The sequence below is a fragment of the Paramormyrops kingsleyae genome, chromosome 4 (genome assembly GCF_048594095.1).
Source record: "Paramormyrops kingsleyae isolate MSU_618 chromosome 4, PKINGS_0.4, whole genome shotgun sequence".
In the NCBI taxonomy this organism is placed as follows: Eukaryota; Metazoa; Chordata; class Actinopteri; order Osteoglossiformes; family Mormyridae; genus Paramormyrops; species Paramormyrops kingsleyae.
The window spans coordinates 29,600,843-29,618,465 of record NC_132800.1 but is presented as its reverse complement, the minus strand read 5'-3'; the positions used below and the strand labels follow the sequence as shown (position 1 = coordinate 29,618,465).

At 43.0% G+C, this 17,623-nt stretch overlaps 2 protein-coding genes across 2 annotated transcripts in view; both read right to left on the bottom strand.

Annotated features, from left to right (window-relative positions):
• LOC111841218 (uncharacterized) overlaps positions 1-17,623 on the bottom strand; it is a 167,562-nt gene that overhangs the window by 126,780 nt on the left and 23,159 nt on the right. The window lies entirely within an intron of this gene.
• Positions 1-17,623, bottom strand: part of LOC140588811 (uncharacterized) — a 34,483-nt gene that overhangs the window by 7,538 nt on the left and 9,322 nt on the right. Inside the window, exons 5-11 of the mRNA XM_072711083.1 lie at positions 16,941-17,114; positions 13,473-13,646; positions 8,039-8,085; positions 2,946-3,507; positions 2,785-2,831; positions 760-1,321; positions 599-645 (exon numbers count right to left, since the gene is read on the bottom strand). Coding sequence (XP_072567184.1) covers positions 599-645; positions 760-1,321; positions 2,785-2,831; positions 2,946-3,507; positions 8,039-8,085; positions 13,473-13,646; positions 16,941-17,114 — 1,613 coding nt within the window. The remainder of the gene's footprint in view (positions 1-598; positions 646-759; positions 1,322-2,784; positions 2,832-2,945; positions 3,508-8,038; positions 8,086-13,472; positions 13,647-16,940; positions 17,115-17,623) is intronic.

The window sequence follows — 17,623 nt, the reverse complement described above, 5'->3', positions numbered from 1 at the left end:
GCATTCAGTGGCCAATCAGGAATATTCTCTCATGATTATTTAACCCTGTAAAAATGCAAATTCACATTTCGCAGTTGAGGAGAGAGTCCGGTATCACTGCCTACGGGTGCCGTCTTAGGACAATACTAACGAATCTCACACTGGAGGAGAGAGTCCGGTATCACTGCCTACGGGTGCCGTCTTAGGACAATACTAACGAATCTCACACAGGAAACACATACACTCACGACATGTGCAAAAAGAACAAATGCAAAGGATTCTTTTTTTGTGAAATTAAACATGTACAACTATATCAGAATATATTTTAACCATCTTACACTCCCACACAAAGACAATATAAGCAGCTATAAAGTATTGGTAAAAAATATTTTTAAAAACGATTAAATTAATCGATAGTGTTTTTGGTGATGATTTTGATGTTTTATTTCTCTCATTTGCATGTTGTCTAAAATGACACAAACAGAAACTCACCTAAATACAAACATGGAAATCCATCTACACACAGTGCAAAAAGCCACACTCATCACAACAATCATTTGAATACAACCATAACATAGTATTAATGGTATTATTAATAAAAACCTGCAAACACACTTACATTTCTGTAAGCCTGGTCTGGTCCTGCACTCTCCACAGTGGTCCACACTATAGGAGAAGCAGAATGACATAGTGCTGCTTTATCCATTTATTTATTGGTGCCTCTTCTTCACATACATGCATAAGTATCTGTAGCGTGTCAGACACACACTCTGTACTCACTTCAGCTTCTCCAGTTTACAGCTGGGATCCTCCAGTACAGCAGAGAGCAGCTTCACTCCTGAGTCTCCATAAACCCCAAACCCTGGATAGAGGGGCTCAGTGAATGAGGAGGTGAATCTGTGCAGGAGGGTCAGTCCATCAGAGGAGACTCTGTAGAAGGACAGAGCACCAGCCCCCCAGTCCAGATACACTCCTACTCTGCGGGAGCCTGAGGGCCGTATGGGTATGGGAGACTGCTTCCAATTGTGGCAGACAGAGTAACTGTCAGGACGACACCACAGACTCCATGACTTGTCATTGTTTCCAAGCAGACAGTCATCCCTTCCTTTCCTCCCGATCCCTTTATAAGTCACTCCTATCCGGGCATCATATCCATCCCACTCAGCCTCCCAGTAACAGTGATCAGTCAGACTCTCTCTGCACAGAACTTGGGGGCAATTGGTAAATCTCTCTGGATGATCAGGATATGGCTGATTTGCCCCCTGTGTCGCCTTCCTGTTCCCCCCTGACAGAGACAGGCGTCTGTGTGCTGTGTTGGGGTCCAGCGTCAGCTGGCAGGAGTCTGTAGGCAGGAGGGAGAATTATTAATACCATCAGGCAGCCTGTACTTTATGTTTCTGTACAATATAAAAACAGCACAGCTTCCCCGAACGAAGCGGGAACTGAAGTTTATGAAATAGCTCAGGAAATGTCGGACGGCGCGCGACGCGGGCGGGAAGAGCCGCCAAAATGCGGCGCGAGCTAAACTAACAGCTTAATTACGGGTAAATAAAATTACAAGCAGCGACATTCATCAGACACATTCACCACAAGCATATTTACCACAAAACGGCACCGGATATTAATACTAAAAGTCAGTGTCTTTCCTTCTAACCGCTAAATCCGGCGCCTTGCTGCTCTCCGTCTTTCCACACGGAGTTTACCTTTGAAAATGACCATCAATAACAGAATATTTAAATAATATTATTACATATTTAAAGTGATATTTAATAAAAGTTTGGACCTGGATCCTGATACAAACGCCTCCGAAGACGATTCTGGCGCCGGAGTTGCGCTCCATGAGGATCCAGTATTTGCAGCGATTGTCTGATATGGTCTTTAGTTACAGCAAAGCCGCTCTGAATGCATTTCACATGCATCGGCTTATTTCCGTGAAGCGTGTCAGACTGTATCTACTGATCCGGGAGAAACACTGCGGTGTCAATCGGGGCGGAATAGGTGCCGCGCAAAGTCGGCAAACTAATGATAATACCATCAACAAACCATCAATAAAAGCGGATTAAACTACACAGACCGTGCATCATGAAAAACAGAAAGGTTATCTCATTAGTTCAGAAAAACAGGATGGTTATTACGTTAATTTGGAAAAACATTGTTCAGCTCAAGAGCTGTGTGGTAATTAGCACAAGAGTTGAATCAGGTGTTAAATGAGGGTGAACCCAAAGTGTGCAGAGCTTTGGCCCTACAGGACTGGATTTGGGCACCACTGGTCTAAGGCATTCAGTGGCCAATCAGGAATATTCTCTCATGATTATTTAACCCTGTAAAAATGCAAATTTACATTTCGCACTGGAGGAGAGAGTCCGGTATCACTGCCTACGGGTGCCGTCTTAGGACAATACTAACGAATCTCACACAGAAAACACATACACTAACGACATGTGCAAAAAGAACAAATGCAAAGGATTCTGTTTTTGTGAAATTAAACATGTACAACTATATCAGAATATATTTTAACCATCTTACACTCCCACACAAACAGAATATGAGCAGCTATAAAGTATTTGTAAATAATATTTTTAAAAACGATTAAATGAATTGATAGTGTTTTTGGTGATGATTTTGATGTTTTATTTTTCTCATTTGGATGTTGTCTAAAATGACACACAGAAACTCACCTAAACACAAACATGGAAATCCATCTACACACAGTGCAGAAAACACACTCAACACAACAACTGTGTGAATACAACCATAACATAGTATTAATGGTATTATTAATTAAAAACCTGCAAACACACTTACATTTCTGTAAGCCTGGTCTGGTCCTGCACTCTCCACTGTGGTCCACACTATAGGAGAAGCAGAATGACATAGTGCTGCTGTATCCATTTATTTATTGGTGCCTCTTCTTCACATACATGCATAAGTATCTGTAGCGTGTCAGACACACATTCTGTACTCACTTCAGCTTCTCCAGTTTACAGCTGGGATCCTCCAGTACAGCAGAGAGCAGCTTCACTCCTGAGTCTCCATAAACCCCAAACCCCGGACAGAGGGGCTCAGTGAATGAGGAGGTGAGTCTGTGCAGGAGGGTCAGTCCATCAGAGGAGACTCTGTAGAAGGACAGAGCACCAGCCCCCCAGTCCAGATACACTCCTACTCTGCGGGAGCCTGAGGGCTCTATGGGTATGAGAGTCTGTCTACTATTGTGGCAGACAGAGTAACTGTCAGGACGACACCACAGACTCCATGACTTGTCATTGTTTCCAAGCAGCCAGTCATACCATCCTTTCCTCTCGATCCCTTTATAAGTCACCCCTATCCGGGCATCATATCCATCCCACTCAGCCTCCCAGTAACAGCGGCCAGTCAGACTCTCTCTGCACAGAACTTGGGGGCAGTTGTCAAATCTCTCTGGATGATCAGGATATGGCTGCTCTGCCCCCCGTGTCGCCTTCCTGTTCCCCCCTGACAGAGACAGGAGTCTGTGTGCTGTGTTGGGGTCCAGCGTCAGCTGGCAGGAGTCTGTAGGCAGGAGGGAGAATTATTAATACCATCAGGCAGCCTGTACTTTATGTTTCTGTACAATATAAAAACAGCACAGCTTCCCCGAACGAAGCGGGAACTGAAGTTTATGAAATAGCTCAGGAAATGTCGGACGGCGCGCGACGCGGCGGGAAGAGCCGCCAAAATGCGGCGCGAGCTAAACTAACAGCTTAATTACGGGTAAATAAAATTACACAGCAGCGACATTCATCAGACACATTCACCACAAGCATATTTACCACAAAACGGCACCGGATATTAATACTAAAAGTCAGTGTCTTTCCTTCTAACCGCTAAATCCGGCGCCTTGCTGCTCTCCGTCTTTCCACACGGAGTTTACCTTTGAAAATGACCATCAATAACAGAATATTTAAGTAATATTATTACATATTTAAAGTGATATTTAATAAAGGTTTTGAGCTGGATTCTGATACAAACGCCTCCGAAGACGATTCTGGCGCCGGAGTTGCGCTCCATCAGGATCCAGTATTTGCAGCGATTGTCTGATATGGTCTTTAGTTACAGCAAAGCCGCTCTGAATGCATTTCACATGCATCGGCTTATTTCCGTGAAGCGTGTCATACTGTAGCTACTGATCCGGGAGAAACACTGCGGTGTCAAGCGGGGCGGAATAGGTGCCGCGCAAAGTCGGCAAACTAATGATAATACCGTCAACAAACCATCAATAAAAGCGGATTAAACTACACAGATCGTGCATCTTGAAAAACAGAAAGGTTATCTAATTAGTTCAGAAAAACAGGATGGTTATTACGTTAATTTCGAAAAACATTGTTCAGCTCAAGAGCTGTGTGGTAATTAGCACAAGGAGTTGAATCAGGTGTTAAATGAGGGTGAACCCAAAGTGTGCAGAGCTTTGGCCCTACAGGACTGGATTTGGGCACCAATGGTCTAAGGCATTCAGTGGCCAATCAGGAATATTCTCTCATGATTATTTAACCCTGTAAAAATACAAATTTACATCTCACACTGGAGGAGAGAGTCCGGTGTCACTGCCTACGGGTGCCGTCTTAGGACAATACTAACGAATCTCACACAGAAAACACATACACTCACCACATGTGCAAAATGAAAAAATGCAAAGGATTCTGTTTTTGTGAAATTAAACATGTACAACTACATCAGAATATATTTTAACCATCTTACACTCCCACACAAACACAAAGACAATATGAGCAGCTATAAAGTATTTGTAAAAAATATTTTTAAAAACGATTAAATGAATTGATAGTGTTTTAGGTGATGATTTTGATGTTTTGTTTTTCTCATTTGGATGTTGTCTAAAATGACACACAGAAACTCACCTAAACACAAACATGGAAATCCATCTACACACAGTGCAGAAAACACACTCATCACAACAATCGTGTGAATACAACCATAACATAGTATTGATGGTATTATTAATAAAAACATGCAAATATACTTACATTTCTGTAAGCCTGGTCTGGTCCTGCACTCTCCACTGTGGTCCACACTATAGGAGAAGCAGAATGACTTAGTGCTGCTGTATCCATTTATTTATTGGTGCCTCTTAAGTATCTGTAAGTATCTGTAGCGAGTCAGACACACACTCTGTACTCACTTCAGCTTCTCCAGTTTACAGCTGGGATCCTCCAGTACAGCAGAGAGCAGCTTCACTCCTGAGTCTCCATAAACCCCAAACCCCGGACAGAGGGGCTCAGTGAATGAGGAGGTGAGTCTGTGCAGGAGGGTCAGTCCATCAGAGGAGACTCTGTAGAAGGACAGAGCACCAGCCCCCCAGTCCAGATACACTCCTACTCTGCGGGAGCCTGAGGGCTCTATGGGTATGAGAGTCTGTCTACTATTGTGGCAGACAGAGTAACTGTCAGGACGACACCACAGACTCCATGACTTGTCATTGTTTCCAAGCAGCCAGTCATACCATCCTTTCCTCTCGATCCCTTTATAAGTCACTCCTATCCGGGCATCATATCCATCCCACTCAGCCTCCCAGTAACAGTGATCAGTCAGACTCTCTCTGCACAGAACTTGGGGGCAGTTGGTAAATCTCTCTGGATGATCAGGATATGGCTGCTCTGCCCCCCGTGTCGCCTTCCTGTTCCCCCCTGACAGAGACAGGAGTCTGTTTGCTGTGTTGGGGTCCAGCGTCAGCTGGCAGGAGTCTGTAGGCAGGAGGGAGAATTATTAATACCATCAGGCAGCCTGTACTTTATGTTTCTGTACGATATAAAAACAGCACAGCTTCCCCGAACGAAGCGGGAACTGAAGTTTACGAAATAGCTCAAGAAATGTCGGATGGCGCGCGACGCGAGCAGGAAGAGCCGCCAAAATGCGGCGCGAGCTAAACTAACAGCTTAATTACGGGTAAATAAAATTACACAGCAGCGACATTCATCAGACACATTCACCACAAGCATATTTACCAGAAAACGGCACCGGATATTAATACTAAAAGTCAGTGTCTTTCCTTCTAACCGCTAAATCCGGCGCCTTGCTGCTCTCCGTCTTTCCACACGGAGTTTACCTTTGAAAATGACCATCAATAACAGAATATTTAAATTATATTATTACTAGAGATGCACCGATACCGATATTCGGATCGGTATCGGCGCCGATCCAGACCTATTTGACGGATCGGGAATCGGCCATGCGTGACCGATCCACGTCCTATACTTACTTATTTAGTTTTTGGCAATCAATCGCACAACAGCTCTTTCCCATTTTACATGTGTGTTTTTGCGGAATTCGAATCGAACGCTATCACTGCCCCTAAGTCTTTTTTGCTACTCAGTGGGTGTGAGTACAGTGACTTCCGCCTGCTGTGAGGTCATGCGCATACCCTTCGCAGTACGAGGAGCGTAAGATAAGACGTGACGATCTGGGAGTATTTTAGGCTTTTAACAGAAACCGGACGCACAGCGTTTTGCAATCTATGTAAAATAAGGTTTTGAGGTGGGAATAGCGTTTAATGGAAAATCCCATTTAACAAAGCGCACGCAACTGCGAGACAAAACAAAGCAATGGATGATTTGGGAGTCGCTAACTTAATTGGACTGTTTTGCGAACTCGTTGCTTGAGATACAAGAGGGGCTGCCATCGCAACAAAAGTGTAACTGCGCTGATGCCAATGGGAGAAAAACTGTTAAAATTTTAAGCATTCGCCACTTGTGTATATTTGCTTTGAAGATATTCATATTGAACTGCAAATGCCTCAAAAACGCTTAAAACAAATGAAGTGGAACAGTACGTTATGTATGTTTGTAGTAGCCTAATTAAATATTTTTTGTCATACATTTTTTCCATCTGTATTTACTAGCTTAAAAAAAATAATATGTAAAGTATAACAAAGTAAAAAGAGCTCTTGTATCGGAATCTGTATCGGTATCGGCAGTTGTGTATCGAAATCGGATCGGAACTGAAAAAACGTGGATCGCCCATCTCTAATTATTACATATTTAAAGTGATATTTAATAAAGGTTTGGAGCTGGATCCTGATACAAACGCCTCCGAAGACGATTCCGGCGCCGGACTTGCGCTCCATGAGGATCCAGTATTTGCAGCGATTGTCTGACATGGTCTTTAGTCACAGCAAAGCCGCTCTGAATGCATTTCACATGCATCGGCTTATTTCCGTGAAGCGTGTCATACTGTAGCTACTGATCCGGGAGAAACACTGCGGTGTCAAGCGGGGCGGAATAGGTGCCGCGCAAAGTCGGCAAACTAATGATAATACCGTCTACAAACCATCAATAAAAGCGGATTAAACTACACAGACCGTGCATCATGAAAAACAGAAAGGTTATCTCATTAGTTCAGAAAAACAGGATGGTTATTACGTTAATTTCGAAAAACATTGTTCAGCTCAAGAGCTGTGTGGTAATTAGCACAAGAGTTGAATCAGGTGTTAAATGAGGGTGAACCCAAAATGTGCAGAGCTTTGGCCCTACAGGACTGGATTTGGGCACCACTGGTCTAAGGCATTCAGTGGCCAATCAGGAATATTCTCTCATGATTATTTAACCCTGTAAAAATGCAAATTTACATTTCGCACTGGAGGAGAGAGTCCGGTATCACTGCCTACGGGTGCCGTCTTAGGACAATACTAACGAATCTCACACAGAAAACACATACACTCACGACATGTGCAAAAAGAACAAATGCAAAGGATTATTTTTTTTGTGAAATTAAACATGTACAACTATATCAGAATATATTTTAACCATCTTACACTCCCACACAAACAGAATATGAGCAGCTATAAAGTATTTGTAAATAATATTTTAAAAAATAAATAAATGAATTGATAGTGTTTTTGGTGATGATTTTGATGTTTTATTTTTCTCATTTGGATGTTGTCTAAAATGACACAAAGAAACTCACCTAAACACAAACATGGAAATCCATCTACACACAGTGCAGAAAACACACTCAACACAACAACTGTGTGAATACAACCATAACATAGTATTAATGGTATTATTAATTAAAAACCTGCAAACACACTTACATTTCTGTAAGCCTGGTCTGGTCCTGCACTCTCCACTGTGGTCCACACTATAGGAGAAGCAGAATGACTTAGTGCTGCTGTATCCATTTATTTATTGGTGCCTCTTAAGTATCTGTAAGTATCTGTAGCGAGTCAGACACACACTCTGTACTCACTTCAGCTTCTCCAGTTTACAGCTGGGATCCTCCAGTACAGCAGAGAGCAGCTTCACTCCTGAGTCTCCATAAACCCCAAACCCCGGACAGAGGGGCTCAGTGAATGAGGAGGTGAGTCTGTGCAGGAGGGTCAGTCCATCAGAGGAGACTCTGTAGAAGGACAGAGCACCAGCCCCCCAGTCCAGATACACTCCTACTCTGCGGGAGCCTGAGGGCTCTATGGGTATGAGAGTCTGTCTACTATTGTGGCAGACAGAGTAACTGTCAGGACGACACCACAGACTCCATGACTTGTCATTGTTTCCAAGCAGCCAGTCATACCATCCTTTCCTCTCGATCCCTTTATAAGTCACTCCTATCCGGGCATCATATCCATCCCACTCAGCCTCCCAGTAACAGTGATCAGTCAGACTCTCTCTGCACAGAACTTGGGGGCAGTTGGTAAATCTCTCTGGATGATCAGGATATGGCTGCTCTGCCCCCCGTGTCGCCTTCCTGTTCCCCCCTGACAGAGACAGGAGTCTGTTTGCTGTGTTGGGGTCCAGCGTCAGCTGGCAGGAGTCTGTAGGCAGGAGGGAGAATTATTACCATCAGGCAGACCAGCATCTCCGCAATTTTATCACTTACTGAATATATAAAAACAGCACAGCTTCCCCTAACGCAGCCTTTCTCAACCTGGGGGTCACAAGATAATTTCTGGGGGTCGCCAGATCATTGTGAAAAACACTTACTAAATAAAATTTGGATTTTGATTAAATAGATTTTTAAGTAGATTTAGTTGTTTTTTTTTCCACCATGGACAGCACTGTGTCCATCTATACCTAGATATGGAAGGGGGGGGAGTGTGGTGGGGGTCGCGAACACCAACCAATGTTATCTTGGGGGTCGTCACTGAAAAAGGTTGAGAACCACTGCCCTAACGAAACAGGATCTGAAGTATGTGAAATAGCTCAGGAAATGTTGGACTATGGAGGTATTATTGGTGCAACACACCTGAACATCTGTAACAGTGCAATCTGTAGCTGTAGAAAAGAGTCACACATGTATCAGTAAATTTACAGTCACTGGATTTCCACAAACACAACACAGCGGTTACGCCTTCACAAATTCTTCATTACAAGTGTACACATCCTATTCCACGCATCACAAACTAAGAAACTCAAACGCTCACAGTTTTGCTACACTTGCTGCAGTAAATATGGTGCATAACACATTTGCACACCCGTAATACAAAAATGTGAACTTATGGACAAAAGTGACACATTGGCATATTAGTTTGTGAATTCGTACAGTGAGAGCTGCATACAGGTAGAACATTTTCTCGCAACTATATTTCTTTCTTGGACATTTTTCTAGCAGAAACACAAGTCAGTAATTGCAACTGCTTGAATCTGCCGCTACGAGTCTCAAGGACTGTTCTCTCGCATGCTCTCACGTTCGCACCAAATATCTCAGCGAAATGTGGTGCAAAAGCAATTCAAACCTGTAGGGCAAGGGGCGGGCACTGTTCAGAGGGGCGGGCACTGTTCAGAGGGGCGGGCACTATTCGGAGATCAGATGATCAAGTACCTTTTTGGCCAATCAAAGGAACTCATTTATACACCTGTTCCTTGGCACGCAAACCAGGGTAAAAAAGGGAAGAAGAACTGACTCAGTAGAGGAGCTGACACCTGATATATTAGGTGTGCTTTTTGGTATCATCCACCATTATACTATTGATTAGTGATGATTTAGTTTGAACACATTGGTACATAAATGATCAGATAATTACTAGGGGTGTAATGATATACTCAGCACACGAGACGAGCCGAGACACGATATTGGGTTCACGAGGATGATATTTTAACAATATTTTAAGGAAAACTTCAGAGGAAATATATTACTGGAAGCCTTTTATTTGATTAATCTGAAAGACAAAACCTGCTAAATAATGCAGATGTGTGGTGAAATGTTTTAAATAATCACCATCATCATATGCATTAAAGAACAAAAATATCTAGCACCATAAAATAATTCACCACATACTCAAATGACAGGCTTCTCTCAAATTTAACTACACAATTGAACATAAAATAAAATATAAATAAAATAATATAAATGGGTGCGTTTGACTTAGTCTGCAGCTGATGTGATGTGGGGCAAGATCTGCCGGCGGCTGCAGGGGTGGAGTATAAAGTGACTGCAGCCAAGTCGGACAACTTCTACTCCTCATACTGACTGCAATGGCAGCACTACCAGAAGGATAACGATTAAACAGATAAAGCAGCGCAACATTACAGTAACTAACAATAAATAAACCACTAACTTACATGTACTATTAGAGCATTTATGTCATTTATTTAAACTTTATTTTACCAGGTAAATTAACTGAAAACCAGTTCTCACTGCTTTATGTGCTTTTCGGGAGAAATAGCAGATTAGGCATCTGAACTGCCTGGGATACAAACGTCATGCGTGTGACTATACTTTTCAGCCAATAAGGGCAAAGGTGTGTCGTCATGGAGGCGGTTCCAGTTTGTGCAGCTGGTTGAGAGGCGCTGCACGATCTGTCTTAAGTCGTCTTGCTCTCGTGAGGTTTTTGTACCATGTGACATGGTGACGCGTGGTGACGTTTTGCAGCGGACAATAAAAATCTAACCATGATGCAATGCATCAGGACCAGAATGCATTGCTTTAAGCCAGCGCTGTAAGCGGCTGCATGAAGTCGAATGCACCCAATAGCAAACATAAGACTTTATTTTTTTATGTTTTCTTCAATGGTGTAGTGGATTTAAGTAAAGAGCTTTGATGGTACGTGCTGCAAATGCCTTTGCGTAGCAGTAGTGTTAGCCGCTGTGTACGACATTATTTTCCTACAATGCTTACAGATGGTTCGTGTTTTGTCTGTCACCCTTTCGCCGTTTATATTTTCCGCCGGGTTCCCAAAATGCTGCCACACAAAAGATTTTAAAGTGTCTGGGGCATCTACTATGGTAATTTAATCAGATTCCGACATGCTTACAGCAGCTGATTTGCAGCGCATTCGCGAAACCGCTTTTCACTCCGAATGAGAAGTCTCATGTTGTAATATTGCGAGATCTCGTGACACGGTGCCCAAACAGGTGTCCAAATGAGTTCCTTTGATTGGCAAAAGGGTACTCGATCTGATCTCCGAGTATTGCCCGCCCCTATGATAATGCACGCCCCTCTCAACAGCGCCCGCCCCTTGCCCTACAGGTACGAATTACTTTTGCACCAAATCTCTCAGCGAAATGTGGTGCAGAAGTGAGAGCATGCGAGAGAACAGTCCTTGAGACTCGTAGCGGCAGATCCAAGCAGTTGCGATTACTGACTTGTGTTTCTGCTAGAAAAATGTCCAAGAAAGAAATATAGTTGCAAGAAAATGTTCTACGTGTATGCAGCTCTCACTGTACGAATTCACGAACTAATATGCCAATGTGTCACTTTTGTCCATAAGTTCACATTTTTGTATTACGGGTGTGCAAATGTGTTTTGCACCATATTTACTGCAGCAAGTGTAGCAAAACTGTGAGCGTTTGAGTTTCTTAGTTTGTGATGCATAGAATAGGATTTGTGCACTTGTAATGAAGAATTTGTGAAGGCGTAACCGCTGTGTTGTGTTTGTGGAAATCCAGTGACTTTAAATTTACTGATACATGTGTGACTCTTTTCTACAGCTACAGATTGCACTGTTACAGATGTTCAGGTGTTTTGCACCAATAATACCTCCATATCGGACGCCGCGCAACACGGATGGGAAGAACCGCCAAAATGCTGCACGAGCTAAACTATCAGCTTAATTATGGGTAAATAAAATTACAAAGCAGCGACATTCATCAGACATATTCACCACAAGCATATTCACCACAAAACGACACCAGAGAGTAATGACAAAAGTCAGTGTCTTTCCTTTATGTGGAGCGCTACTTGATTGGCCAGTGACCATTGACACGCGCTGCCTGTTTTGTCTGCCTAAGGCAGGGCTGCCCAAATCCAGTCCTGGGGGGCCGAAGCCCAGTGTAGCTTAGTTCTTTCCCTGTTCCACCATAAAGGATTCAGCTCAAGAACTCTGTGGTAATTAGTACTTGGAGTTGAATCAGGTGTGTTAAATGAGGGGAAACACAAAAATGTGCAGGGCTCTGGCCCTCCAGGACTGGATTTGGGCACCACTGGTCTAAGGCATTCAGTGGCCAATCAGGAATATTCTCATGATTATTTAATCCTGTAAAAATGCAAATTCACATTTCGCACTGGAGGAGAGAGTCCGGTGTCACTGCCTACGGGTGCCGTCTTAGGACAATACTAACGAATCTCACACTGGAAGAGAGAGTCCGGTGTCACTGCCTACGGGTGCCGTCTTTAGGACAATACTAACGAATCTCACACTGGAGGAGAGAGTCCGGTGTCACTGCCTACGGGTGCCGTCTTTAGGACAATACTAACGAATCTCACACTGGAGGAGAGAGTCCGGTGTCACTGCCTACGGGTGCCGTCTTAGGACAATACTAACGAATCTCACACTGGAGGAGAGAGTCCGGTGTCACTGCCTACGGGTGCCGTCTTAGGACAATACTAACGAATCTCACACTGGAGGAGAGAGTCCGGTGTCACTGCCTACGGGTGCCGTCTTAGGACAATACTAACGAATCTCACACTGGAGGAGAGAGTCCGGTGTCACTGCCTACGGGTGCCGTCTTAGGACAATACTAACGAATCTCACACAGAAAACACATACACTCACGGCATGTGCAAAAAGAACAAATGCAAAGGATTCTGTTTTTGTGAAATTAAACATGTACAACTATATCAGAATATATTTTAACCATCTTACACTCCCACACAAACACAAAGACAATATGAGCAGCTATAAAGTATTTGTAAAAAATATTTTTAAAAACGATTAAATGAATTGATAGTGTTTTAGGTGATGATTTTGATGTTTTGTTTTTCTCATTTGGATGTTGTCTAAAATGACACAAACAGAAACTCACCTAAACACAAACATGGAAATCCATCTACACACAGTGCAGAAAGCCACACTCATCACAACAATCGTGTGAATACAACCATAACATAGTATTAATGGTATTATTAATAAAAACCTGCAAACACACTTACATTTCTGTAAGTCTGGTCTGGTCCTGCACTCTCCACTGTGGTCCACACTATAGGAGAAGCAGAATGACATAGTGCTGCTGTAACCATTTATTTATTGGTGCCTCTTCTTCACATACATGCATAAGTATCTGTAGCGAGTCAGACTCACACTCTGTACTCACTTCGGCTTCTCCAGCTTACAGCTGGGATCCTCCAGTACAGCAGAGAGCAGCTTCACTCCTGAGTCTCCTGGGTGATTGTAGCTCAGATCCAGCTCTCTCAGGTGTGAGGGGTTTGAGCTCAGAGCTGAAGCCAGGGAAGAACAGCCTTCTTCTGTGACTCTACAGCCTGACAGCCTGCAAAAGGAGCCGTGTTATTATACACACAGACCGGTATATCTCCTACACATCATTGATCATAGTGGTACAAAATATCCAAAAATTCAATTCATTTTTATATAGCGCCTTTCACAACAAAGTCACCAAACAGTGCTTTATATAGATGTGTTGTGAAACATTACAACATCATTAAGACTATTAAGAATATCCAAACAAACTTTTTCCGTATAATAAGAGGCACAGACTATAGGTTCAAAGGGAATTAGAGGCTCAGCACAGCAGCACATTAAATCACTACAGTTAGAAAACTGATTAAACATGGTAAAATTTGGACCTTCCTCTGATGGTCATCATGTTCCATGTCATGAATACAAGGAGCATTTTCATTTCAAATGGACTGCATTTATATAGTGCTTTTCTACTCCTACGAGTACTCAAAGCGCTTTACAATACATGCCTCACATTCACCATCCACACTCACATTCACACACTGGTGGCGGAGGCTGCCATGCAAGGTGCCAACCTGCACACTGGGAGCAATTTGGGGTTCAGTGTCTTGCTCAAGGACACTTTGATGGGGTCAGGAAGAACCAGGACTCGAACCTGCAACCTTCCAGTTGCCGAACGATAGCACTACCTCCTGTGCCACCATCTTCCCCAGAAGTGATCAACACACAAACACCCTGAAATGGGCAGCTGTTGGCATGATACACTAACAGACACTTTATCCCTGGGGGGGCATTTCCCTTTAGGCCTCCCCCTACTTGCTCTGTGTAGGTGAGAGTAAGCTGGCTGTGAAGGGCAGCCCCCCATAGCAGCCCCCAGGGAGCTGGGGGTTAAGGGCTTTGCTTAAGGACCCACAGATGTGCTGAGAAGGGGCTTGAACTAACAACCTTCTGATCACAAACACACAGGCTTTGCCCACTGAGCCACATGCTGCCCCCAACACAGAATTTCTTGTATATTTACTGTGTATTTTGGCCATTTTTTGCAGTCATATGATCTTTGACAGTGGGCAAGTCTATCATGGGTTAAAAGCCAATAGTCTGATTCATACTGAACATTTGCATAAGTCATACAGACCATATTACCAATAATGTTCTGTATGTGTTATATTTCGTAATCTTCCAGAAGAGGACATGAGGGTGAATATGCTCTAAAATCCATTCATCCACAAGTTAATTTAAATATATCAGTTATTTTGTTGTTTCATTGTCGTTGAAATTCTGTAGCCAAGTGCAAAACCAGTTTTTAATGCACTGCTGTTTAATGACCTTAAAGGGCCAGTTACCCTGAGACTCTTTAATATCTGCATAAGAATTTCCATAAAGCTCTGAACAGCGCTGTGGCTCAGTGATCAGCGCTACAGCCGACCATCTAGGGTTTCGGGTTCGATTCCTTAAAGGGCCAGTTACCCTGAGGCTCTTTAATATCTGCATAAGTATTTCCATAAAGCTCTGAGCAGCGCTGTGGCTCAGTGATCAGCACTACAGCCGACCATCTAGGGCAGGGGTGGCCAATCTTATCCAGAAAGGGCCACAGTGTATGCGGGTTTTTGCTGCAACTCCCTAATAAGATTATTGATTAGAGAACTGATTGGCTGAAGAGTCCTCACACCTGGGTTTACAGTGTGGAATTCCCAGTAATACTGACGACAGAACCCCCAGTTTACAGTGTGGAGTACCCAGTAACACTGACCTCAGTATCCCAGTTTACAGTGTAGGATTCCCAGTAATACTGACCTCAGTATCTCCAGTTTACAGTGTGAATACCCCAGTCCAGCAGAGAGCAGCTTCACTCCTGAATCCTGCAGGTCATTGTCACTCAGGTCCAGCTCTCTCAGGTGTGAGGAGTTTGATCTGAGAGCTGAAGCCAGGGAAGAACAGCCTCCTTCTGTGACTCTACAGCCTGACAGCCTGCAGAGAGACAGACAAAACTCTCCAATAAATAAGATCACCTCACCATTACAAGTATTACTTTTAAGTAAATGTGATTACTTTCAATAATTACAGTCATCAGTATGGAATACCCAGTAATACTGACTTAAGTATCCCCAGTTTACAATGTGGAATACCCAGTAATACTGACCTCCGTATCCCCAGTTTCTCTGTGAGATTACAGCTGTTCAGCCTGCAAACGGAGCCGTGTTATTATTCACACAGACCGGTATATATACTACGCATTAGTGATCATAGTGGTACAAAATATCCAGACTTATTTCAGCATAATTAGAGGGACAGACTACAGTTCAAATGGAACTGGAGACTAAAGACATCAGCACTTTAAACCACTACAGTTAGAAAAATTATTAAACATGGTACATTATTAATGTTGGCCAATCCTCAGATGGTCACCATGTTCCCTGTCATGATGAATACAGTGAGCATTTTCATTTCAAAGCACAAATATCCTGAAATGTGTTGTGTGCAGAATATTCAGGAACTGGATCAATCTACTCAAATGAGCTGCTTTTGGCAAAATACAGGATCTCCTGTGAGGTTACGGTGTATTTTGTCCATGATCATTAACAGAGGGCAAGTCTATCATAGGTTAAAAGCCAATAGTCTGATTCATACTGTACATTTGCATAAGTCATACAGACCATATTACCAATAATGATCTGTATCTATTCTATTTCATAATCTTCCAGAAGAGGACATGAGGGTGAATATGCTCTAAAATCCATTCATCCACAAGTTAATTTAAATATATCAGTTATTTTGTTGTTTCATTGTCGTTGAAATTCTGTAGCCAAGTGCAAAACCACTTTTTAATGCACTGCTTTTTAATGACCTTAAAGGGCCAGTTACCCTGAGACTTTTTAATATCTGCATAAGAATTTCCATAAAGCTCTGAGCAGCGCTGTGGCTCAGTGATCAGCACTACAGCCGACCATCTAGGGTTTCGGGTTCGATTCCTTAAAGGGCCAGTTACCCTGAGACTCTTTAATATCTGCATAAGTATTTCCATAAAGCTCTGAGCAGTGCTGTGGCTCAGTGATCAGCGCTACAGCCAACCATCTAGGGCAGGGGTGGCCAATCCTATCCAGAAAGGGCCACAGTGTATGCGGGTTTTTGCTGCAACTCCCTAATTAGATTATTGATTAGAGAACTGATTGGCTGAAGAATCCTCACACCTGGGTTTACAGTGTGGAATTCCCAGTAATACTGACATCAGAATCCCCAGTTTACAGTGTGGAATACCCAGTAATACTGACCTCAGGATCCCCAGTTTACAGTGTGGAATACCTACTCGTAGTAATACTGACCTCAGTATCCCAGTTTACAGTGTAGGATTCCCAGTAATACTGACCTCAGTATCTCCAGTTTACAGTGTGAATACCCCAGTCCAGCAGAGAGCAGCTTCACTCCTGAATCCTGCAGGTCATTGTCACTCAGGTCCAGCTCTCTCAGGTGTGAGGAGTTTGATCTGAGAGCTGAAGCCAGCGCCTCACAGCATTTCTCTGTGAGATTACAGCTGTTCAGCCTGCAAAAGGAGCCGTGTTATTATACACACAGACCGGTATATATCCTACACATCAGTGATCGTAGTAGTACAAAATATCCAGACTTATTTCAGCATAATAAGAGGGACAGACTACAGTTCAAATGGAGCTGGAGACTAAAGACATCAGCACTTTAAACCACTACAGTTAGAAAAATTATTAAACATGGTACATTATTAATGTTGGCCAATCCTCAGATGGTCACCATGTTCCCTGTCATGATGAATACAGTGAGCATTTTCATTTCAAAGCACAAATATCCTGAAATGTGTTGTGTGCAGAATATTCAGGAACTGGATCAATCTACTCAAATGAGCAGCTGTTGGCGCAATACAGGATCTCCTGTGAGGTTACTGTGTATTTTGTCCATGATCATTAACAGTGGGCAAGTCTATCATAGGTTAAAAGCCAATAGTCTGATTCATACTGTACATTTGCATAAGTCATACAGACCATATTACCAATAATGATCTGTATCTATTCTATTTCA